The sequence below is a fragment of the Linepithema humile genome, chromosome 7 (assembly GCF_040581485.1).
Source record: "Linepithema humile isolate Giens D197 chromosome 7, Lhum_UNIL_v1.0, whole genome shotgun sequence".
NCBI classification, from domain to species: Eukaryota; Metazoa; Arthropoda; class Insecta; order Hymenoptera; family Formicidae; genus Linepithema; species Linepithema humile.
The window spans coordinates 15,275,328-15,300,732 of NC_090134.1; the positions used below are offsets into that span (position 1 = coordinate 15,275,328).

Here is a 25,405-nt window from a genome sequence, read left to right on the forward strand (position 1 = left end):
TTCGATGTGAACGTGATTGATAACGTCCGCACTGCGCAGTATATCGCGTACAATAAGCGCGGGAGCAACAATTTCCAACGACGCTTTGACTTTTCAAAGCGGAAAACAATTTCGACAAATTACAGCTGATGAGTTTCTCATAATTTATGCGGAGAATCACATGGACCCGTGTCGCCGTGTAATCGTAAATATGAAACAGAGGTCTTCATTATTTCGCCATTACGCGAAGTGAATCGTGAATATGCGATAAAATAAATGAGAATCATTAATATACAAGGAAAATAAAATTAATGAGGTTGGAAAATGAGTTTGAGAATCGAATACGAATTTTGCCGAAGATCCTTTCACCTTTGCGATTCGCGTCGAATCTAATGAAGCCATATGCGGCTGTACACGCATCCTTGATTCCACAAATCGTTTGTTTAGTATGCAACAAGTATAACGCCGGACGGTCGTAAAATTCTAAGCGTCACTCGAGAAGTTCGCAAGTTTGCGCTACAGATAAATCCTGTTAGACGGCATTCTTCGAATACGATTTCATTGCCCTTCTCGCGACCGTCACCAGGTCCGTTCGCGGCGCAGGTGAAGCTGAAATTCTTCGTCTCGCGAATTCGAACGGAGAGTCGGTTGTTGTTGTTGTTTTTTTTTTTTTTTCCTTTTTACACGAGTTTATCTCGAGCGCGTGGTACGCGCGGGGAGGCAAGAAAGTAACGACCCGAGTGTCGTCGTCCTGGCGTTATTACATACAGCGGGGCAGCGGGGACGGGAGGGGCGGGAAGGGAGGGCCAAGACGGGGAGAGTGCGAGCGAGAGAAGGCGGGAGAGGCGGGGAGAGCGACGGGGACAGGTGGGGAAAAAAGAGAACCGAGAAACCCGGGGGTCCAGGGTCGATCCTGCATACGGTCAGCGCCGGTCAGCAAGGGCACCGTGCCAAGGAACTGCAGACGGGCTTTAAGCTCCGTGCACAATGGATCTCGCCGTTTGACGGCGCGGCATTCATCCTTTCGCAACTCCGCCGAGCTCCTTACGGTCTTATCTCTCGTGGAAGAGAAAATAGAGCCCCCGTGCGATGCGCGATAATGCACAAGTCGGCGGTGAGCACACGTTCAACGTAGGACGCGTTCGCAAACCCGTCGAAGCAAGTCGTTGAATCCAAAAATCTCGCCTCCGCGAGATCTTCGATCGCGGCTGAATCGAGAAAAGACAGTGCGCGGCGTCTTAAAGTTGCGTCTCGGATGTTGAAATGCGGTCGACCGCTAATTCCAGCACGATGCCTCGAAATAATACGGCTTCTCGCGAAACATCATCCTTCCTTCTCCGAATCGGGCCGCCGCGATAATATCGGGACCGCGTAAATCGACACCTCGCGCCCGCGACGACACACGAGAAGACGTCCGATCGCCGCGTGTGGATCCGCGTCGTCGTCCTGGCGCGCGTAATAAACCGACGGGAGAAACGAGAGCGTCGCGACGAGAGGCGCCCGAGAAGCGAGGAGGAGGAAGAGACGGCGGCAGCTCGGAACTTTTGTCGGCGAGCATACCCGCGTGTGGTCGAGGGCCGACCGGGCCCCTCGGGGGCAAAAGGTACAAAACGCCGGGCACTGGGCGAACCAGGCACGGCGGCGATGCGCACTATGCAGCCGGCCGGTCGGCGTACAAGCGTGCCGATGAGACGCCAGTCCGCCCGCCGAAGTCCTCGCGTCGTTCAACGCGCGCCATAACGCGTCCCGTGATTCGCCGGGTGAGGCTCGTAGTTCCTTTTTCTTTTTTCGGCAGTGGAAATTTCTTCATTTTTTCTGGAGCGCTCAGCTGATCTGCGAAACGGACGAGCGGGGTCTGCCAGCGATTCAAAAGGTACGAAAGCGTCGGCGTGTAAAGACTCGAGAGAGACGCGGCGGGCTAAAGTGCCATTAAGTAATTCGTTCGATATATTCGCTTGATTAAATGAAGATTCGGGATCGAGGGAGGTGAAAAGCGATTTCCAGACACTGTATCGCGCGCTCTCGACGTATACTTGGCGTTTAATGCCGGGGAGACGCGAGTTTGTCTGTTAAACGTTAGAGTGTCGAGCTCTCCGCTCGCACGCGCGCTTCCCGAGAAGCTTGTAAAATTACAAAGGAGAGAGAAATGCACGATACGCATATACCTTCTGTAGATACGGAAAGTAAAAATCAATTGGTAAATCGCTATAAAATACAAACGATTTCTTAAAAACTCATTAATTTCCCTCGCAAAGACGTTCGTTTAACGAGAGAAACTGTTGTCGGCGAGCGTGTGTGAGCGCGCCTTTCTTCTTCGCAATGCGCTTTGTCGTGCGGGTATGCTGATGTGCCTCTACACGCGAGACAAGGTACTCGGGATTTACTGAGCGATCGTTCCTCGCGGGGGAATAACGCCCGATCTCGCGAGAATATTGCGCGAGTGCAGATCGAGATTGCACACGCACGAGAATATCGACGATTTGACGGAAATTTCAGTGAAATTCGAAAAGCGGACGATCCCGGCGGAGAAGCTGTCCGTTAAAATAAGAAGGGTATTTTCGTTCGAAGCGCGAAGAGAGCTACGATCGATGCCACGGACTCCGTACCGAACATTCGCTGCTGACCGGTTGAGGATCCGCCGCAACGCTACGTGCAGCGCCGAGCCGCGGCGTGACTCGTGTCCGTTCGCGCGCTCGTCGATGAGAATTCGTACGGCTCGTCGTCCTCCGGGCGAGCGACGGTCCTGTATTAGAGGATTGGAAAGTAATAGAAAACTGCGGCGCGCCTCGTTTCTTCGACTTTTCCACGACCTTTAGAAATGCTTGCGACGGCGCGCGGAAAATATGACCGTTCGCCCAATTTGCCCGGAGCGTCGATATTACCTTCGGACTGGAATGTAAGTAAATACGGTCTGGCGAGCCGGGCTATTTTCGAGAATTTAAAAGCGCCGTGGATTTAAGTGAAGAGAGAACGGTTTCGAGAATTAGCTGGAATTGTATTGCGACGGCGCGCCTGCGCTAAGCGAATATAAATTTCGAATAAACCAATCGTCTTCGCGCGACACTTTCGCGCGATCTGAAAATAAATATTTCATCGATTTGTTAATGAAACAACACCGGGACGTTAATAACGCGTTGTCTGACGCAAATGCCGGCGGTAAATATTTGACCGAGCGCGCAGTGCAGTTATTTTCGCGAATTGATAGCGCGCCGCTTATTATTTACCTATCGGCGCCGCGCGCGCAAATATTAAGCAAATTACTTCGGCACGACAATTGTTGTTATTCCAACGATGTGTCCCGCATTTCGCTCCCCGCTATATTACACGAGATTGAGTGTATCCGCCGCTCCCCCCAAGCCACCGCAAATCCAACCGTAAGAGCCACTAAAACGTAGCGGTTTTGTTACACGCGGCGATGAATGCGAAATGGCAGACGGGGGAAGAGATCGGCTAAGCGGTAATCCTCATCCTGGGCTCACCCAGGAAATTCCAGGCGGTTAAAAACTTCTACGGTCTCTCCCTCTGTCTCTCTCTCTCTCTCTCTCAACCGACATAAAACCGCCAGCTGAAATTTCAATACGGCTAAACGGGCTGCCTAATTCGAGCTGATGCGGTTCGCCGCATTCTCTATGTATTTCCCGCATTTATGTGGAATTTTGTTCCGAGTTAGTTTCCATCATTTTATCAGTTTCGGCTCGCGGGATGCAGCCGAATATATGTACGCGTATCTCGTCGCCCATAATTTAATTCCCCTCTGCGCCTTCCGGCGCTGCGCGATTCGGTTGGATGCCGCTTCGCGTATTATCGCGATAGCGCAACACTGGTTTACCTTTCGGCGAAAGAAATGCGCGAACGGCGGAGTCGCCGCATATTCTGAAAGATCTCACTGAATCGAGCGATTCAGCGAAACAGCGAGCCGCAGAATATTATCCGTAGCTGTAGCGTGTATTAGCTGTGAAGTGCGATGTGCTAATCGATGCTGTGCCGATGATAATGCAGTCTCCTCTCCCATGCCAATCTGATTCACACGCTCGTATATTCCGCCAACGATTGCGAACATCAATCTCTATTTTCCCGAATTTTTTCCCAAAGTTCAAACAGCAAAATCATTGTGCGGAAAATTGATCAACGTTTTCGGGCTGACGATCGCGCAGAACGTAGTTGTGCAATAATGTGTGTATGTTTTCTATTAGCATCACTCGCTTAATTATGCCCCCGCCCAGAGATCCCATTAGCTTGCTCCCACTTCCTCCGATTCTCGTTTGATTATTGGCAAAGTTCGCAAGCTCCCCCCCCCCCCACACACACACACAAATTTCCGCAGCTTGATTATTCCGCGCGTTGTTCGCGCGCTGGTGGCTAACGGACGATTGCATGCCTCGACAGAGTAACGTCGGCTCCCAGAGAGCGGATGGCGGCAGGCAGGTGATGCAGGCGGGCGCCCACGGGCTGGTGCGCGTTTCCGCCGGCGAGCTCCTCGGCAGGACCCACGAGGAACTGGTGCTGCTGCTGATCCAGCTGCGACGGCAGAACGCGACGGTCCTCAAGGCGATGGAGACGTGCCACATGGAGATCGAGGCGCAGGTCCGAAGAGAGTTTTACATTTCGTGACACGTTCACGAAATTTTCACAGCGATTAGATTAAGCCGGGACGATGGGATCGACTCTTCGATCGAGTTCGAGGAGCGCTGCTTTTGAACGACTGCTTCGACATTAGCGAAAGAGAGAGAGAGAGAGAGAGAGGGAGAGAAATGTATCGCTTTGATTGACGACCGTGCGTTTGGCGAGATCTTTCAGGATGTGTTAGAATTAGATCGATGTGTGTGTACGGTGCACGTAGATTACGAATCCATCGTGACAATGATACAGTATGAGCGATCGACGTCGTTTCTTATCGTTGTCGTCGTCGTCGGTGCGCGCAAATAACGAAGCGGGATTGCAGGTGGACTCAGTTACGTTTTACGGACCTTTTTGACCTTCGTCGAACTGGCGCGAGCGCGACACATTTGCTTTCCGCCGAGTCCGTATTTAGCGCTAAAGCTCGATCGAAATTCTTTTCCTCCGACAATTTCACGAGTTCACATTGAACGTTCGATCATAGAACCGGACAGCTGCCGTCAGCACGCGTCAAATATGGGACGCGCGCGAACACACCGCCGTGATCTCTCGCAAACGTTGCGGGACTTGGAGGAGAAAGTCGAGTCGAACTTAGGGTCGTCTTTCTACGCAAATATGTGTCCGTTGCATTATTGTGTTCTCGGCTTGCACTCGAGAGCGTCACGGAGGTGACGTGTAGCGCTTGGCACGCGAAAACACGAAGTGCATTAATTGACACGCGAAAAACAAACGGAGACTACCAACGTTACGCGATAAACGTTTCGTGTGTTTGCACTCGCAGGCTAGACTGGCGGAGCTCGACACGCCGAGGCGGTTGGAGAATCTTCAAAAACTCGAGGAACTCAAGAGACACCTAATGGATCTCGAGAAGCAGGTGAGATACGTTTATTGTGCAAAAATATTCACTTTCGACAAAAAAATATCGAATTCTCTGCATAGACGCGAAGTAAAAAAGAAGCCGAATAGCTCAATATAAGAGCTTGGAAAAAGAACGAGTAATAATAATTTCATACATCCTGTGAAAGTTTCAGAAAATTACTATTAAGATGGAATGAAAAGTGGAGAAAAATAGTTTGAGATAAAAGTTTTCCTCAAAGTTTAAAGAATAAATAAATTTAATTTTTTAGAACGAATTTTTCCTCGAACAATCTTTTCATTCGTTAATTTAATCAGTACTTTTTTTAGAGTACTAATATTTATACGAAGAACCCTCTAAATTTAATCGTGTTCGATTGTTTGCGAAAAGTACGAGAAGAGCAAGCCTCTCGTGAACCTCGTGGACAACATGGTAAAGCTGGGCTCTCTGTATAACCGTAACACTGCCAACGGGACCAGCAGCGTTTCCGGTTCTCGCTACGATCTGATGCACGAGAACGCGAGAGATCATCGCGACCGTTTGGAGTTTAACCAGAGGGTGCAGGAGCAGCGATTGCTGGCTGAGGAGCGCAGAGATTGGGACAGATTGAGCCCCGATCACGGCCAGTTACAGGTGATTTAATCTGTGTTATTGAAATCGCTTTGCAGCTAACTTCCCGAGTCGAAATTTTAACTTCAACCTCTATTTTTTCACGGATTCTGGAGGATTTCGATAGATTTCATTTATACAAGAATATGTATATACTGTATTTGCTCCTATTTTGTACCTCGAATAGGCAGTAAACGAACCGTTTCCCATTATGAGGTTTAAAAGAGGAGTTTCAGTAAAGAGCCAGAGGTTAAATAGGTTCAAGATAGGACGATGTGACTGCTTAAAGTATCAAATTAGGTGTTAGATTGAACAAGTAGGAGAAAAATTTCGATTTGGGTTGCGCGAATGCACGCGACGAAAAACAATTGCTTAGATAAGAATAATTGTCATTTCTCGCGCCGTTAAAAAACACGATCTCAATATATCGCCTCGATTAAAGCCTTTGAAACTGAAACTGACTCGATTCGCAGACGCTGTCCACTTTCTCAACTTATGACGGATATTAATCGCGAAATGTGTTGACGCTCGGAAATCCAACTCGTTTTTACTCGTTCCAATTTCTATTTTATATTTTCCGTTGCATTCCTCCCGCGAAATGATACTCCGCGCTAGAAAGCGTACTTAAGGCGCATCGCGCTCGCGAACTCTTCTTGACCAATAGAAAGGATTCCTGATCTCTCGCCTACCGCCGAGCACATCCGCGATGAATGAAGCTGTAAAAAGCCGATTGGAAAGAGCGCGCGTGCAAAAATTAGGAATGGCCACCGCAGGCGCAACTACAAAGGAGACAGAAGTCGGACGACACTTAAGACCTCTCGTAAATTCTGCGAAGAGCTCACTTTACCAGGATATATACTCTCTAGTCTCCACGGACAGTGTCCACTTAGTATCTTACGTCCCGTTTCCTTTTTATTACCGCCTAAGCCCTCGAGAATTTTCGACGTCTGCGCGTGCCGCGGTGCAAAATTTAATTCAATTAACGAGCGCACATTTCTTTCCTCGATCAAATATATCTTTTAATCGGACGCGCGCAAGACGCATTTTCATTTCGAATAATAATGAATTAATGACAAACGGAAAAAAGAGTTGAGAAAAGTATACGAGAGAGACACCTCGGAATTATTATCATCGAACAACGCGATAACTTAAAATTGATGGCCGCTGCCGAGAGTATAAAGTTATAAAGGAAATACAGTGAAATCTCTTCCGCCGACGTAGTCGGAAAGATAAAAATATTTTACGCGTTACACACGAAAGAACAAGGACAAAGACGAACGCCGGCGGAGAATAAAGCTTCACGTTGTTCTAGAATTAACGACAGCAGATCTCTCTCCGTGAGATTTGTTCCGGTTCTGTTGAAACATTATACCCAGCTTGCCCCTTGAGCAGCGAAACTTGAAGATTTCGTAGCTCACTCTGTAACCTTACTATGTCGCAGGCTAAAGTGCAGCAGCTTTACAAACTCGATCGATTGCTCCAGGAGGAATCTGGCACGCTTCACAGTCTCCAGCAAGACAAGGTTGGTATCGATATCTGGCGTCATAACAGCGAGTATCCATCGGCTTTTAAACTGTTCGAAAGATTCCGAATATATTTCGAAGATAAAATTCACATTCCGTGAACTCGCGCTTTGATTGCGCGACTGCGTATGTTTTCAACTTTTTCTGAAAAAATATATCTTGTAATATTGATAAAAACGTTTCAATGTGTAAATAGCAATGAACTGGCTCTTTTATCCTTTTATTTGTTGCTTAATCCGAGCCTTTGTCATTTTTGTTAATAAACACAATTTGACGGTGCTTTGAGCCTAAAAATTTGTAATCTGCGCGAGACACATCTCGTCTACTGTTTAGAAAAGCCGATTTCATTATTCGCTTGGAACTAAAACGGATCGTTCGGATATAAGCTGCGAAATGACATCAGTTGTCCTAATTTCGAGACATAGAAATCGCTAGATCGTGTCACACGCATGGCCGACTTAATTCTCGTAGGAAATACTCGAGAAGGCTCTGGGCGGGTTGCGGCACAAACTGCAAGGTAGCAGAAGCAATTTGGCCGAAGCCGAGCGATACCGGAAACAGCAACTCTTGTTGGAGCGCGAGCTGAGCCGAGTGAGGGTGCTGCTCGCTCAAAACTCGAAGGTAGATAATTTCGAAAGCGCACCTGACAGCCTACTAATACGCGCCTCTATCCGCCCGCGCGATCCCCGCGTCGATTTACGCGCGGATCTATTATTAAAAATTGACGTAAACTGATTGGCAGAAAAACAAGTAAATTGCATGTCAGTCGAGATTCCAAAATGCGAGTAATTGCCGCTCATCGTTTTTTGCATGCTTTTTAACATCATCCAAGCATCGAACATTGAATATTCAATCGCGCTTTATCGTTACCGCTAATATTTCTGCTAATAATAGATTTTTCATTTCAAGTTTATTGTTTACTAATGAGAATTTGATTGAAGGCAATCATTGGATACCTCTTGATACTTTTGTAATGTGTTTTTGTTCAGTTTTTGCTCTTTCATTATTTCTGATCCTTCGCGATGTAGAAATGTAGATCGCGAATGTATTATGTATGGCAATTAAAATTTCGATTCACTGTTTCCAGGTAAAGCCGGTATTCTTCCAGGTAAAAAAAATTGCACTATTCACATTATACTTTTCCGTTCAGTCGTTCGCCGTTTCGTTTTGCCATTCTCGTTCCGCAATGGAATCTTACGAAATCTCACGCGCGTTTTCATCCCGCGACTTTCGACGTGCTTTCAGAAACTCGAGGAGACGGTGGCCGAAAACGCGAGGCTAGAGCAGGATTTGGTGGTGCTGAGGCAGAAAGTGCAAGCATCCAGAAGATACGCCGGTAACATAGTGAGGGACACTTCGAGCACGACCGCACCGCTGGAAGCGGAATTGAGACGAGTGCAGCAACTTGTCGGCGATCTGCAGAGACAAAGGAAGGAACTGAGCATTCAAGTTCGCCAATTGACGGAGAAATCTCATAGTTTGGTGCAGCAAATTCGCCCGCAGCCTTCGCACAGTAAGTGTAAAAAACAAAAAAAAAGCTACCTGTTTTACGAGATAAAATTCGCAAACTCATTTTTTTTTTCTCTTATAAATTACTGATCTGATCAGCTGAATGAATTCGCAAGTTTTTTTTTCTCACAGAAACTTGAGAATTGAAGAGTGTTATGTATTTCCATATGTCGTTCGCGAAGAAGGAAAGTAATTAAGAATGAATTTCTCAGCTCCGCAAGTGCACCACCCGAAGAAGCGCACGCAGAATTCCTGGCTGGAGACCGACTTGGATTCCGGAATAACTCTGGACCACGGCCTCGACTCGCCGTCGAGTCCGTCTCTGTCCATCTCGCCCCCGAACAAGCAGAACGACCTCTCCCACCAGCGATATGGCTCCCCTACGCAGTACAAGGATTTATCGCCGTTGAATCGCCCGCAGAATCAGTCATCCTTTGTGCAGCCTTCGCAGAATCACATATCGGCGCTGTCGCCGCAGCTGCGCGAGCAGATTCAACAGCACCAATTGAAGCAACAATTATTAAAGGATCAAATGCAGGGCAAGGGCGGCGCGATTCAAGTGGCGCCTTTGTACGTCAATACGGACTCTCGAGTAGCAGGTAATGTTGTCCGTGGAATAAATCCCGCGTCGCGCGTCACAAATAAGCGTTAGAGTTATATCAAGTCGAACTTATGCCCGTTCGAACAAGTGGCAGCGAACCATTAATACAATTGCAAGACAACTTCACTATGTATGCTGACTTTTTTAATTCAAGGTGATTACATCACCGACACGAGCAAGCATAACGGAAGCGTATTGAACGGCATGCTGAATTCCGCGCCGGAATACATTCCGCCGCCGCCGCCTCCTTTGAGCGAGGAGGCGTTGCTGCTGAACGACAATTATAGACAAAACGAAGACAACAAATTCGCCGGTGAGTTGTCGGTTTTATCGCAGAAACACGAAGCTTCGTGTGCATCGGAAATTTTATTCTCCGTGTTCGTGCATTCGCAGGATTAATGCACAATCGCGAGAAGCAAGAAATTAAGACGGTGCGCATAGTGAAACGCGAGTCGGAGAGGCGGCAGAGGGACCGCGGCGACCGGACCGGTAACCTCGGAATTCCGTTGACGAACGGCCTCCAAGCGCCAGGTGGCGCGAAGAGGCTGTGCGACGAGGACTTGGGAGGTTCCCAAAAATTCGAGGTAAGGTCAATACCCAGACAGCACAACATATCCAAAAGACGTCCAGAGGATGTTTTTGGGACTACAAGACGTCCTCTGGATATCCTTCGGATATCCTTTGGACATGTATTTTGGACATGTGTGCTGTCTGGGTAATAACAGTAAATAGTAATTCATAATTCAAGAATATTAATTATTCGTATTAACCAGTTGAGTGGTAATGTATCATATATGTACAAAAAAAAATGCCAAACGTGGTAATGTATCATATATGTACATTTCTAAATAACTCCACTAATTTTCAACAGATTTGCATAAAACTTAATATTTTAAGGTTTTTTTGGGCTGCTGAATTCAAATCTGTTGTCAAAATTGCAAAATTTAAAATGGCGGATCCAATATGGCGACTGTTAATTGTTAAAACGACTAAAATATTGGAGTTAGGTAAAATATGTATAAGACCTTATTTGTAGAGCTTTTTATGAGCTTCATTTTTTGTTTGACAACTTTTTCCGTACAATCAATACTTTCTGAAATAATTAACAAAAACAGTTTTATTTTTGAACCTTTGAGGGGGGCTGGGGGGCGGAGGAGGCATTTGCGCCAAAAATCCATTTGGGAATATTATTTACTAGATAAAATAAGTATTTAGGCTGAATATAAGCCAAATCGGAGGTGATAGCTTTTCGGAAGTCTACCCCCCTTTTTTGATCCACCTCCACTTTTGACTGGAAAGTCGTAGTAAACATTTTTAAAAATCATTGTTCTTGTTTTGAAACGCCCTTTGAAATGATCCCCACTCGCCCATAGTGCCATTTAACATTTTCCATCCCTATTCTGCCCCCCCCCCCCCGCCCCCAGGGCGTGGGGGGAGGGGGAGATCCACACCCATTTCGAAAAGTTGCTTTTTCGAAAACTTTGAACCCATGTTTCACCGTTTTTCGATATTTTAACTTTTGGCTCTTACCACTTTTGGCACAAATCTTTCGGAAAAGTCTACCACTCAACTGGTTAAAGTGGCAAAATTTAATCAAAGTAAATTGGAAAAGTATCGATTTCACTGACGACTACAATCTTTTAACATGCAGAAAGCTCAGCTGGGCAGAGTAGTGGAAGAATCGCCGATCATTCATGCCCAGAGCACGGTTCAACTGACCGAGCTGGACGACGTGCAGTTCCAGAGGAGCATGTCTCTGCCGCGCGGCTTCGGCGGACAAAAACAGCATTCCGCGATGCACTACGGACCCGTGGTGCCGCCACCGCGAAGCGACAGCATGCACGCTCTGAAGAGTATGATAGCGCGACGACATAAAATCAGGGTGAGTCTTGCGATAGCTTACGATGCTTGAAGGACTGCGCGATAGTTGTAGACCGCTCTGTAGAGCTGAACCCGATTTCCCCTTCATATTTTTTTTATGGATGATAATTATTGATTAATTTCATTCCACCCTCAGCATCGCCATTTCGCCTGCCTGTTTTTTTTTTTGTTTTTTGTTAATCCCATTTGCTCCCGGCATTTTACATTCTTTTTTTGACGCTCAATCGCAGTTTGAAAGTCACGACGGCAGCTCCGATAGCACTTTGTCGCCGTACGCGGACAGTACGACGTCCAGCTCTCACGTGCCGTTGAGCTCGCCCAACTACTCCACCGCCTCGTCGTACAGCCCGAGTCAGAACCAGAATTATCCGACACAATTAGCGACAATGGCTGTCGCGCAGCCTCACTATCACAGCCACGCGCTCGGATACAGGCAGTACGACAAAGTCCTCGTGAGCGCGATGAGCCCCGAATTAACGTCGTCGGCCAGCGTCGTCGGCGTTCACGAGAAACCGACCGCCCCGGCGGCGGCGGCGCCCAACGCAAATCCGTCCGAGTCGCCGCAATTGTCGCCGGTGTTCAAGAGCGAGGCCGCCAAACAGATCATCAAAGAGATGACGGAGAAGAGAGTGGAGGGGCCGAGGCGAAGGCAGATTCCGCGGGAGAAGAGGCGGCACTACACCGTGTCTAGTAGTAAACCGGTGCTCGACTTGGAAGACACTTTTTCGAAGATGGTACTTTTTGTTTCATTCAATTTCCGTTTCTCTCTGTCACATACTTTCCCCGTTTTCGTTTATCCGCGTTTCACCTTTGTCGCTCACTCCCAATTCGTTTGCTTCGCTATGTCCCGCTAACGCCCAGCTTTGAACATTCCGGACTCGTGTACGTACGTGACGGGAATCTCTGACGATTTTTAGGGCATGGGCAGAGCCAGGGACGATCTCGACATGGAGAGAGCACTCAGACCCAGAATAAACGCCCCCGATGTGGTACGGTCAACTTTGAGCCACAAAGAGTTGAAGTATAATGAGAGTACCATCGACCAGCTGTTAGGTACGCCCAACAAAATTGTCATCCCCGAGAGATATATTCCTGAACAGGTATGTGCTTCTTTATTTCTTCGAATCGAGCATAGAAAAAGTAAAAATTATTCTAATCTATACTCTGCTCTAAACATAAAATAAAATAAAAATCTGAGTTGTTAACGTTTCTTTGACGTTTACATATTAAATAAATTAAATTACACATATATTATTGTAATTTTCCAGACGCCGGAACTCACGGCGGAAGAACAAGAGCAACGCTTGAAGAAAGCAGAAGCGATTAGGAAGATGCTGTCGGAAACAACCGTGACTGCGCCAGAAGGAGGTGGTATGCAGTATTTCTTTTTTCTTTTAGTTAGCCAATATTTTTTAATTGGTTTTAATATAACTATTTTATAATTGATTATATATTATCTTGCTAATGTGTATATCGTATGCTTTTTTCAGACGACGATTCTAACATAGAAAAATCAGACACTTTGAAGCGAAAAGTGGTGGAAGAAAAGCGGCAGAGGGAACACATTCTTCAGCTTAATCAAATATTGGCTAAGCAAGTGATGGAGAAAAGTAAAATGGTGGCGGGTAGGTTGACGATATTGCAAATAGCGCATGACTTTAATCGTTTATATGTAGAGCTGTGACAGCATGCTCATTTCATTTAGCTTTCAAGAAACGTCGTCTTTTTAATCAACGATCAATCAAATTTTTCTATTGCTTACAAAATTGTTTTGCAATGTTTTCAATATTTTATTCATTCAATTAATCTGAGCAATTCACATCGCATTGTCCGGTCACGTGTATTTTTCTCACTGATACGGACACGCATGTTTTATTTGAGTTATGCTGTTTTACGATATATACAGCTTTTATTCGAGACAGTGAATACATAGTTTCGTCTTAGGGAGTTGTTTGCATTGTTTGTGCTTGTGTGTAGGTAACCAGGCACACTGACTGACATGCTTACCTCATCCCCCCCCCCCTCTTATAGGATACGCACGTCACATTATCATTTTCAGGTTTGTTTGCCACTTTTTATTTTTTTTAATTTCTTCTTTTTATTTTTTCCCCAATCAAGCTATCAAATGCAGTCGCAATTTATTGATATGCATTTATTAAAACAAAGCCAATCGTCGTTACTGTTAACTTATATACAAATAATTAAAAAAGTAAATTGAATAAAAAATGAAAAGATAAAATAGCGAAAGCTTAAAGTAACAACTCTTAAGTTTCGCTTTCAGTAAACGCATTAACTCGCAATGGTTACTTTATCATATCTTATTCACCGACAGTGAAAGCCCTGGCAACACTCCCTTTGAAAACTGAATCGAGCTTAGATGACGAGGACCTCTCGCCCGTGGCTCCTTTACCGCTTTACCAGCAAAGAGAAAATTTCTACTCGTAAGCTATCATCTTCAAGAGCACAAATAACACTACTGCCAACACGAAGAAAAGAAGAAGAAAGAAAGAGAACACGGAGAAACTTTTTTCCAGTGCTTAAAAGGCGCGCGGAAATTCCAGTGCAGTATACTGAAAAAGTGCGTTCTATTCGCGTCGATTGTACATAATTATCGACTAAATAACATGATAATAAAAATAGCTGTCATGTTTGTTAACGATAAAAACTCGTAATGCAACATTAATTGAAGCGCAGACGGTGACTGCGTGACTTACAGAAAGAATTATCAGCGTGTTATCAGACCGCGAGAGCGAGTACGCGTGTCGTTTTCCTCAGCTAAATGATAAATTTAGCAATATCGTGATTTATTGTCGCTTTTTACCGACATTGACACTCAGCGTTGCACAAGCGATATTTGCTGGAACGAATTTAACACATTTTCCGGACGATGTATCCGACTCTATGTGAGAAACCTTTTATCACGTCTCTTCGTAATCGAACATTCTTTTTCGAAAATTTTAAGATTGATACGTATTTATAACTATAAGAGATATACTCCCCCGACTGAGAATCTGATTTGGATGTTGTTGTGTATGTTTTACGTACAATCATTTTCACGATGCGAACTTTTATATTAAACCGAAACAAAATTGCGTACCATCACCGAAGTCTGAACGAAACGGTATCCTTAAATTCAACGGCGCAGCAGGCTCAACACTTTAGCGACCGACTCAATTATGCAGATAAATCGAAAAGAAAAAAAAAGTATACACACATTTATTAGAATGTTAAGCGCGCTAAAATATTGAGCCTGCTGGATTTTATTCGCCGAACTCGATGGTGAAAAGATAATGGCGTTGATGGCGAGCGCATAAATTATCATGTAAATTAGATCGTAAGGAAGGTATGACGCATACGCTTCTGAAGCGCCCGTTATTATTAGCATTATATACATACATACAATTTTTCACGGGCCATTATAGTGTGGCGTTTAATGTTTAGAGCAGTTGTAACAGTCGTAAAGAAAGAGTGCCAAAATTCCTGTCACGATGACAAGCGACAACGAGCGATTGAGTAACCGTCAATTAAAGAATCGCTACTGATATCAATAAAGCGAGTGAATGTCGCATATGATGCGATCGAGCATTTAATATAAGTAAAAAAAGAATCATCTGATCGTACAGGATTAATAGTTCGCGGTTTCACTCTCTTACTTCCGTGTTACGCCCGTGCAAATTAGCTAACCTTTAATTTAATCGAGTTTTACCAATAACGCTCTCTCATCAGTGAAGTTTGATTGAATCAAGTCGTCGAGATTATTATTTCATTCATCGCTTCTTGACACAGAGCAACTTTGGGAACAACAAAGTTCTAAATAACTTTAAAAATTTCAAGATGGTGTTTAGCTAACGCGCGCGTTTCAGTTTATTTATAGACATTAAATTCGAGTTATTGAAATCTTGGAAAGAAAATGATTTTCCAGCTATCAAGATCAACAATAACAATCGTAAAACAATTTTTACAATTAAGGGCTCAAGAAGTGTATAATTTCATAGAAATTATAGACTTACCGAACAACTATGAAAGTCGATCGAGTATCGATCCGTGAAACTTAATCTCAAGCTGAAGGGATGATATTCCGACATCTTTATGCATTATTCGTCTCCGGCACACAACACACACACACACGAACCACCGAGTTTCTTAGCGATAAGTTTTTATAATGATAATCCACGCGCGCGATACTTTTGTCACTGTATACTATGTACTTATGTTATGCGCATTTATTGTATATAATCGCGCACGATACAAACCGATAAAACTCGATGAAATACGGTTCTCTTTTATAAACCCGGCGTTCCTTGCAAAAGTCCGCCATAACTGATAGCTTCGAGAATCGCAGGCGCGCGCTATCGATATTAATCGAATCGTATTCGATTTAATGCAATCGATCGTCGCCGATTTTGAACGAATAATCCCGAATCGTTCCGTAGATTCCTGCGAGGGATATTGAAAATAATAATAGGAAAACGCGAAACATTACACGAATTATTACACGAGAACGAGAACTGTTATTGTTATATTAATGAAATAAAAATCGTATGGCGAGCAATGATGGTAAAACCTTTTCTTAATCCTTCTTTCAATCTGAAAATAAAATAATTTTATTTAATTAAGCTTTATATTTAATTTTCAAACGTCCAATCCAATTTAAAATTAATTAAAAAATCTATTTCAAATATTTTAAGAAAATTATAATTTTTAAACTTTTATTATATTTAGAATAATTCTTATTATCGAATAACGACAAGAAATAAAAAATGATAATATTCTAATATTTTATCGCGAAATTTGTGAATATATATCAAAATACATATTAGTTATATATACAAGACTAAAAAGAACTAATACATATTCACAGATATGGAAATATATTTGGCAATAGTATTTATTTTATAATTTTAAATACGTAGCCATATGCCTACAATAAAAACGAAAGGGTTAATTATATAAAGAAATTACTAAAAAAGGTAAGAAATATACTTGTGAAATTCTTAAATGAAGACTTAGTATATGAAATTAGAGATAGTTAATTAACATTGCTGTATCTAAAGGTCAACCGGTTTGAGGTCACAGATTGCTCGTGAGCAGATCGAGGCATTTTATAGCTAGACGTGGAAAATGGCGCACATGATAAGATCCAAGTTCGTATTCTTGTCATTAAAATATGCTAATCGTGCTGCGCCTCGTATTTCTGTGCCCTTAAAATATCAACGATTATGTTTTCACACCAGCTGGATTCTCGATGGTATGACATTCATTCAGAAACAATGACTTTTTCATGCAATGTCACTTGATTGAAGGTTATCTCAAAGAATTTAAATTATCATTGAAAGGATTAAATAAAATCATGAGAGAAATGGAACTATTTTATTTTTGATGTGAACATTTAACGATAATGTTGAAAATTAATTTGATAGTTCTCAATAAAATAAATTTTTTACAACATTTGATACATAAGTTTCCAGGTTTGATTGATTATGCAACCAGGTTTTTACTGTCAAGAAAATCTGTTTTTTTTTTGTAATGACATATTAATACAAAGAGATATTTTATTTCAGTGAAAGGAAAAGAATTATTAATGCCTTCTTTATCGCCTACTATGGAAAATGGTACGATAGTGAAGTGGTTAAAGAATGAAGGCGACAAGATTGAACCTGGTGATGCTATCGCAGACATTCAGACTGACAAGGCTATCGTTACAATGGAATTTGATGACGAAGGTGTATTAGCAAAAATAATTGTAAGCCGAGTAGACAAGTATAATGACAAATCAATCATGTTAGAGACAAATACACAATCACAAATTATACAAGATATCTTAATTGGTTATAGATACCTGAAGGAACAAAAGATATTAAAGTAGGAACTCTGATAGCTCTTACTGTCGAAGCTGATGAAGATTGGAAAACAGTCGAACTTCCAGATCAGACAGCAAAGGCTCCCGCAGCAACGCCAGCTGTTACTCAAGCAGCACCTGTCGCAGCAGCTGAAGCTCCACCGCCTGGCCAGTATGATCTTTTAAAATACATTTTAAATATATTCATTAATCTGCTTTAAAATAATACCAAAATGTGTATATTTTCACATGCTTAAAGATTTGTAATTATATCATCAAATTGCTGCTAATTCTTTTATAATTCTCAGGCAAAATGTTTTCATGCCTGCCCTATCGCCAACCATGACAACAGGCACAATTGTAAAATGGTTGAAGAAAGAAGGTGATGAAATACAACCAGGTGACGCATTAGCTGATATACAAACAGACAAAGCTATTATGACTTTTGAATTAGAAGAGGAAGGCATACTTGCCAAAATTCTGGTTTGCATTTGCCTATTAATTACCTAAATTTTGCATGGAATATTTCTAAATTCTTCATTATAATACGTTTATTATTCTCTATTAGGTTCAAGAGGGATCTCAGGTAGAAATAGGTCAGTTGATTGCGATTACGGTTGAGAAAGGGATGGACTGGAAACAAATTGTTGTTCCAACGTCAACCAAACCATCAGCTGCGCCTGCAGCACCAAGTCCTGCTCAACCAACTGATGCAAAACCACCGCCAAGTGAACAGTATGTATCTTATAGTTCATCTTTAAATGTAGCATAAAATGTTTTATTAATATATGCTATGTATTTTACTAAAACTACACATATAATATATCTTCCATTAGAGTATATGGTTTAGCAGTAAAAAGATTGCTGGAAGAATATGGTCTAAGTTCCGGGTCGATCAAGGGCACCGGCCGTACAAATCGTTTACTGAAAGGCGACGTTCTCGCGTATATTCAGACGCACAACATCCAAAAGGTTGCGCCTAAATCCAGTAAGTATAATAGTATGTCGGATATTATCTCTCTCTAGAATAACTATGTGTTTGCGTGTGTTTGCTTTATGAATATTGTTTTGCAGCACCGGCTCCAAGCACTGATAAGGCACGTCCTTCTAGTCCAGCAGAGAGGCCTGTTTCTGGCAAGCCATCTCCGTATGAAGATATCGAAATATCCAATATTCGCGCCGTTATCGCTAAGCGACTTGGAGAGTCAAAGGTTTGGCATCGTGAATATTTATAATAAGAATCATCTTTTACTTGATTTAATCGTAACAACTTTTTCTTTGCAGAGCACTATACCGCATTCTTATGCGGTTATAGATATACATATCGACAAATTGGTCGAGCTTCGTAGTAAACTAAAAACAGAGAATATAAATGTATCGCTTAATGACTTTATTATTAAGGCTGTCGCTCATGCGCTTCTCGAGTGTCCTGATGTAAATACGTTATATCAAAAGGAACAAGTTAGTATGATCAGTCTGTTTAATCGCATAAAAATATATTCAATCATAATATAAATGACTGACTTTTATTAGATTGTTCGAGTTCCAAAAGTAGATGTATCTGTAGCAGTCGCAACACCAACAGGCCTTATTACACCAATAGTATTTGACACTGCCACTAAAAGCTTAACAGATATTTCTAAAAACGTTCGAGAGTTAGCCGAGAAGGCGAAAAAAGGACAGCTCAAACCACATGAATTTCAAGGAGGAACATTCACGTAAATTCAAACAAAAAACAAAATTACAAAAAAAGCATATACATAACAATGACACATGCGCGATTTTTCTTATTGCAGAATTTCGAATCTGGGAATGTTTGGCATCAAGGAATTTTCCGCCATAATAAATCCTCCACAAACTGCTATTCTTGCTATAGGCGCAGGACGTGAAGAATTAGGTAATTCATTACAAACGATATTTCGTAAAGAATACGGGAAATATATTCTAAGAATGCAACACTAATTGATAATATTTTTAAAAACCTATTGCAGACCTTTCGTTAACGAAAGTAACAAAAATGTCAGTGAAACTATCGTACGATAGGCGGGCGATCGACGAGGATCAAGCAGCTGACTTTTTGGCTGTTTTAAAAGCTACGTTAGAAGATCCAGCTTTTCTAGCAGCTGGCAAAATGCAGGCATTAAGGTATCAACGTGATGCATATTAATCTTTTTTAATAAAATAACATCCCATTGAAATCATTTATTGCAAAAACAACTCTATTGCTTGTTCTCACTCTAACTATAAAAATTAGAAAAATAGAATGTTAGAAATTAAAAAATTAAATATTTGATGTAGCAATTATTATTTTACACTGCTGTGCTTTTTAAAAAATATAGTTTAAGAAAAAAGAAAGTTCAATGTCAATTAACTCATACGATCGCAATAATATAATTATTGACTGTTTTTGCAATAAAGAGATTGATCAGTGTCAGTCCTATTTTTCGTGCCACACATATTACCAGATATCAAAAGCACAAGCCATATGAAAAGCTATTACAAACAACGCTGTTCATTATTAAACTTTGTTATCCAACTTAGACCAAAGGGAATACATAATTTATATATTTATACTGCCAACAAAATTTTTAGCCAACCAATGTCATGGACATATTCTCACATGTACATTAACGTAATGTTAATTAATTAGTAACATACAAGTTGAGTTAAATTAGATTTTAAAGATTAATCTGTGATTTTTAAAGCATTCTTTATTTCAATTGTCAAATTTTGTTTAAGAGATTAGTATCGTTGAAAAGTTTGAAAGGCAGAAAATAAGAATCTATTATTCTGTATTTAGATTCTTGTAAATAATTAGGGCGCTTAAATTTATCTATATAAGCTCTTGTAAATATCTAAACAAATGATTGACTCTGATATAATATATAAATGTATCATATAAATACTGTATAACACTTTCTCTTTCTCAATCGGTTATAAAATATAATATATATACCTATATTGCTATAAATATTTAAAAGTATAAATTATTTTAAAATTTAAAAATTGCTTAATTTTTTGTCAAAAAAATATATGGTCCTTCAACTTAATTTATTAATTTGAGATATTTATAGCTGAACGACTCACTTGTATATAATCTAATTTACAATCCAAGTTGTAATATTTTAATAGGATTATGTGATCCTGTTAAATGTTCGGGATGATGTAATCATGAGCGAAAGTCATGAATTCATCTTGTAAATAAAATATTTATTAACTATAATACATGTTGTTTTATCGACGATGCTGATAAATGTTAAAAATCTTTCTCTTCCCTAATACATAAGAAAGTTATATATATATGTATATATATATATATATATATATATATACATATATATATATATATATATATATATATATTACATTTTTTATGCGACCAACGATACTTTCTTGAGGACATATTATAGTATCTGACAATATTTTTGAAAGAACTTAAAATCAATATTATGTACAAATATTTCAATTGTTCACTATAATTTTAACTTCGTTATTTATCGTCTTTAATAACAATACTTTGTACTTAGTTTATTAGATAAAAATATATGCGTTCGTTGGATAAGGCACAGATGTTGAAATATGTACTCCATATCTCTTGCAATTTATTTTGATTTTTTAATGCTCTTGAAATCGTTGAATATGTCTTACAAAATACAATAAAATATACAAGTGATAAAATATTCATCATTCAAAATCGTGCAAACAATACTGTTTAGATATTAACATTCTATATGATTTAAGAATAGTGCTTGCCCTGCTTATAACAATCAGCAGTACTTTGAACTATTGCCATAATTAAATATTTTCGGTATGATAATTTAATGATCGTATATATGATATTTAAAAGAGCATATAAACATTACATGGAAATAATAGCATAATTTAACTTTCCCTTATCACAGACGTGATTTTATACATACTTGACGTTAGCTCTCAAATCATCTTAAATATCTAATTATTCGTTCTTCAATAATCTAATCATATTACATGTTTGCACATTGCATTGTAAACGCAGTTATTCGACATCACTTTTTATATACATATCGGTTACAAAATAACTATATGAATACGGTATTTGGTTGAGCAATATTGCGCTCTTAGATACAAAAGTTTTCTAAAAAGAGTATATTATAAAAGTAGGGGTAAAGTCTTATAACACTATGCACTTCAATAATTTGATAAAAATGCATTGAACGATGCTTGCTATGTAACATAATTCATAATACTTTATTTTCAAAATGCATTGTCCCACAAGATCGAATAATACCGTCTAATTTCAAGCACAGTGGAGAATTTTTAGATGATTTTTATATGATTCTTTTTATATTTTTATGATGTTATGATTTTTCAATATATATATATATACTAGTCTCACTTTGATTTTTTTGCCAATTTGAAATTGAATGCAATTTTATTCATTGACATCAATGGCTATATGATTGATTTTATTATTTTTACTATATCTTGGTGTTTAGTGATGTATAAGTACAATTTTTAAGAAAATATGAAATTCTGTGTTACATCTTTTATGGCCAGTACTATAAAAATACTATATTTTAAATATACATTTCACTCCTCAAAAGAGATGTAAAAATTGCATTCTATCCACAATTATTTACAGCTGGAACATTCTGATAGATTAAATGGCAAAACGCACATTAGTATTATGTCATGCAGCATAAACTCAAGTTTATGTAAAACCCTGAATTATAAATCATATTGCAGCTGACAAAATAGATGACAGAATAAATTCAGAAATCAAAATAGATTTAAATGTTTACAAATTTTCAACAAAAATTATGATGTAATTATGTAGTACAAATAAAAGATGACTATGATCTTTTTAAATGTGTTAATATCCTTTGAATAAAATAATCTTGAAACTACCAGTGCTTTAGTTTTATGCACATTATTAAACCAGCGCAGTAGATTAAAAACAATGGGCAGTTAAAAAAATTTGAAATGTCAGAATCAAATAAAATAATAATTACAAAATACCTTTTTCATAATTTCTCGATTAGGAAAATATTTTCTTCTAGTTTTCATTATTACATATAAGCAGAGCAATGTGTGTGTGCAAAGCATCATGAATCAACATATTATCAATGTGGTGGAAATGCTTTGAAAATATTTAATACGCTTTGTGAAGAATTTTCTGCGCTGCGCGAATCAATGGAGTGAGCGTAGATAATTCTGCGCAGTTTTCTAGGAATGGATGAGAGAGTAATTCATCAGCTGTTGCTCTGTCATCGACTTCTACAGCGAGGCATCTTTCTAGAAAGTTTTGAAACATGGGATTGAGGCTCTCCCATCTCGGAATGGAAGGTTTACCAATGGCAGCGATTAAATACAACGCTCTCAACGGCGTCTCTTTCATGTAAGGTGGTTCTCCTTCTATCATTTCGATAGCCATTATGCCTAACGACCAGATGTCCACTTTCTTGCCATACTGCTTTCTCGTCACCACCTCCGGTGCCATCCAGTATGGAGTGCCGACCATAGTCTGTCGCTTCTCGTCACCGTCGATATTAGCACAAAAACCAAAGTCTGTAACTTTCACCGTACCGTTCATCCCCAACAGCACATTGTCCGATTTAATGTCTCTGTGAATAATGCCTCTAGTGTGCAGAAAACTTATTGCTTTGAGGACCTCTCTGCAGACGGCTGCAATTTGAACTTCCTTCATCACAGTCTCGGTGACCACGTCTGTGAGCGGCCCACCTTCCAGCAGTTCCATGACCACCCAAAGATGTTCATCCACGAGGTAAGCGTCGAGAAAGTTGACCAGATTCGGATGCTGAAACTCTTTGAGAACCTTGATTTCAGTTAATATCAGCTCCTTCTTTGGTTGCTTCGACAAATCTATGTCCTTTATGGCTACTTTCTGACTGTACTGAAGGTCGGCGGCTATGAACACAGTACCTGAAGCACCAGCGCCCACCTCTTTAGTTCTCTCGAAGCGTAAATTAGGATCTCCGCATTGGCAGATAGCTCTGAGTTCCTCGTATACTTGTTCTTCGTTGAGTCTCGCACCGGTACACTCAGTTTTCCGCCGCAGTATGGGACTTTCCTCGACTCTGGTCGTTGTAACGGCCTCCTCTTCCTCTGCTTCCGGTGACAAATCGTCATCTATCTCGAATGTATTCAGATCTTCCAGTATTTCAGTGAGGGTCTTCTCCGCTCTGTCGTTACATCTGCGGGGCGCTGGTTTAGGCAGTGGTTTAGGCGGTTTGTTTACCTTCGGTGGAAGTTCGGGCAATCTGTTCTTCTTCAATTCATCAAATGCCAAATTCTCGGAGATCAAGCTGTCATAGTCGGAGCCATCCGACTGATATTTCTTTTTCAAGATATTGTCAATCTCCTGCGATTCCTCCTCGATGAGATCCTGCGTGATGAACGGCTTGAAAACCTCCTGGTCCTGCGGTCTGCGCTTGATCGAATAGTTGTAAAACTTGATAGCCTGCAGCGCGGCGTCCGGATGCTCGTCCTGCTCCGATTTCGAGATCTGCGTGTTGAGCTGACGTATCCATGAATCTGGCAGGCCCTCCAGTTGACCAGTCTCCGCATTCTTGCTCACGTGGAACTGATGAGAGACATTGGTCGGCAGTCCGATCTCCGCGGCCACGGTGTTGTCGACCACAGGACTGCTCCTCTTCTTCGAGAACAACCTTGTCAGACTAAGACTCATTCTCGCGCGCAGCACCGCGCCTCTGTCGCGTTCCGTCTTTCCTTTGTCGCTTCTTTCGCGACCGTATGTGTTTCGTGAGGGTAAAAAAAAACAAAGAGAATACAGACGGATCAAATTACAATACTCATACTAATGTGACGCGGATTATCGTCCGCCACAATCATGTCGCGAAATCACACGATTTCACGCCCGATTACACGCCGGCAGATGGATGTGGTCATCAATGCTGCCAATCCGATGAGATGTATGACACTAATTGTAAACTAGAAATCGATGGTACTATAACAGAATCGATTGCTCGCATATCGATGCGCATATCGATACACATACGCATTCGAGAAGTTGAATATTCTTCATGCCCCGTCTACACGCTGTCTTTAATAGCGTTTTCGATTATACAGGATTTGAACGACCCAAGATTGGTTAATGACGTCATTGCAACCTCTCCACCAATGAAAGACTTGCATTTATAGTAAAATAGTGATTGATCAACCCTAGATCGTTCAAACCCCGTTTATTCGAAAACGCTATTGGCCGGAGCACAGACTTTTGCATAAAGCATAACGCATAAGCATAAGGAAATTGATTGGTCCATTTCCTTATGCATTTGCTTATGCTTATATATAGACCAATCAATTTCCTTATGCTTATGCGTTATGCTTTATGTAAAAGTCTGTGCTCCGGCCTTATAAGATAGTGTGTTGAAGAGATCTGATATTAAATTACGCGTGTAGCTGTGTCAAACTATCTTTAAGTGAAACTATCTTTAAGATGTTAATGCCCGATTCCACCAACGTAGATTAACTTTAATCTCGGTTCAACTTACTCTTCACCTTTTTCTAATTCTTAAAACTAGAAAAAGATGAAAAGTAAGTTGAACCGAGATTAAAGTCAATCTACATTGGTGGAAATGGGCATAAGAATTCCAGTTCAATATCATATATTAGAAAATATCGATTTATATCGATTTTTGATTTATATCGATTTATTTTTTATCTTTTAACCACTTATTAAATAATTGTAGCGCCATATTATATATTTGTATCCATTGGTTGTTCATTAGGAATTAGGAAACAATTAATTTTTGACAGGCTCAAATTCTAAAAAAAATACTTTTAGAGGTTATGTATTGCGCGAAACGAAACAAACTATCGATCTTTAAATACAGCGTGTAGCTGAATAGTCGTTTCAAGTGCAGTTTACTTCAGCGTACTATCTTAAGGATAGATTCTTAAAGACAGCGTGTCATCACAGACAGACGAGGCATCACTCTTGATTGAATATCGCTCGTAATTGTACGAAG

The 25,405-nt window shown here is 40.9% G+C and overlaps 3 protein-coding genes across 17 annotated transcripts in view; 2 read left to right on the forward strand and 1 right to left on the reverse strand.

Moving 5' to 3' along the window:
* kmr (kramer) overlaps positions 1 to 16,127 on the forward strand; it is a 138,874-nt gene extending 122,747 nt beyond the window's left edge. For 10 of the 15 annotated variants that reach the window (XM_067358551.1, XM_067358550.1, XM_067358552.1 and 7 more), the window contains 16 exons: positions 4,366 to 4,563; positions 5,378 to 5,470; positions 5,843 to 6,085; positions 7,503 to 7,583; positions 8,056 to 8,205; positions 8,672 to 8,692; positions 8,830 to 9,097; positions 9,306 to 9,692; positions 9,849 to 10,007; positions 10,088 to 10,278; positions 11,346 to 11,576; positions 11,806 to 12,309; positions 12,493 to 12,675; positions 12,844 to 12,946; positions 13,066 to 13,200; positions 13,908 to 16,127. In XM_067358551.1, the coding sequence (XP_067214652.1) occupies positions 4,366 to 4,563; positions 5,378 to 5,470; positions 5,843 to 6,085; positions 7,503 to 7,583; positions 8,056 to 8,205; positions 8,672 to 8,692; positions 8,830 to 9,097; positions 9,306 to 9,692; positions 9,849 to 10,007; positions 10,088 to 10,278; positions 11,346 to 11,576; positions 11,806 to 12,309; positions 12,493 to 12,675; positions 12,844 to 12,946; positions 13,066 to 13,200; positions 13,908 to 14,020 (3,060 nt within the window). In that variant the 3' untranslated portion in view covers positions 14,021 to 16,127. Of the gene's footprint in view, positions 1 to 4,365; positions 4,564 to 5,377; positions 5,471 to 5,842; positions 6,086 to 7,502; positions 7,584 to 8,055; positions 8,206 to 8,671; positions 8,693 to 8,829; positions 9,098 to 9,305; positions 9,693 to 9,848; positions 10,008 to 10,087; positions 10,279 to 11,345; positions 11,577 to 11,805; positions 12,310 to 12,492; positions 12,676 to 12,843; positions 12,947 to 13,065; positions 13,201 to 13,552; positions 13,635 to 13,907 lie in introns of all 15 variants that reach the window. The other 5 variants (XR_010891097.1, XM_067358542.1, XM_067358543.1 and 2 more) reach the window with 5 other exon arrangements.
* Positions 16,128 to 16,628: 501 nt separating this feature from the next.
* LOC105674260 (dihydrolipoyllysine-residue acetyltransferase component of pyruvate dehydrogenase complex) lies at positions 16,629 to 20,637 on the forward strand. Its single transcript, XM_012370460.2, has 11 exons — positions 16,629 to 16,823; positions 17,137 to 17,318; positions 17,411 to 17,586; positions 17,723 to 17,897; positions 17,983 to 18,149; positions 18,251 to 18,402; positions 18,489 to 18,625; positions 18,699 to 18,875; positions 18,948 to 19,132; positions 19,211 to 19,311; positions 19,406 to 20,637. Exons 1-11 carry the CDS (start codon positions 16,697 to 16,699, stop codon positions 19,579 to 19,581), a joined length of 1,755 nt encoding a protein of 584 aa, XP_012225883.1. The 5' UTR covers positions 16,629 to 16,696; the 3' UTR covers positions 19,582 to 20,637.
* A 368-nt stretch (positions 20,638 to 21,005) lies between these two features.
* Pak3 (p21 (RAC1) activated kinase 3) lies at positions 21,006 to 24,334 on the reverse strand. The gene has a single exon (XM_012370451.2). It carries the CDS (start codon positions 24,100 to 24,102, stop codon positions 22,546 to 22,548), a length of 1,557 nt encoding a protein of 518 aa, XP_012225874.1. The 5' UTR covers positions 24,103 to 24,334; the 3' UTR covers positions 21,006 to 22,545.
* Positions 24,335 to 25,405: the final 1,071 nt, after the last annotated feature.

Bases quoted from the DNA above. Each gene is read 5' to 3' on its own strand.
- LOC105674260 (XM_012370460.2), top strand. From the start codon at position 16,697: ATGGCGCACATGATAAGATCCAAGTTCGTATTCTTGTCATTAAAATAT. The intron at 17,319-17,410 runs GTAAGCCGAGTA...AATTGGTTATAG, and splicing joins GTGTATTAGCAAAAATAATT to ATACCTGAAGGAACAAAAGA. The intron at 17,898-17,982 runs GTTTGCATTTGC...ATTCTCTATTAG, and splicing joins GCATACTTGCCAAAATTCTG to GTTCAAGAGGGATCTCAGGT.
- Pak3 (XM_012370451.2), bottom strand. From the start codon at position 24,102: ATGAGTCTTAGTCTGACAAGGTTGTTCTCGAAGAAGAGGAGCAGTCCT.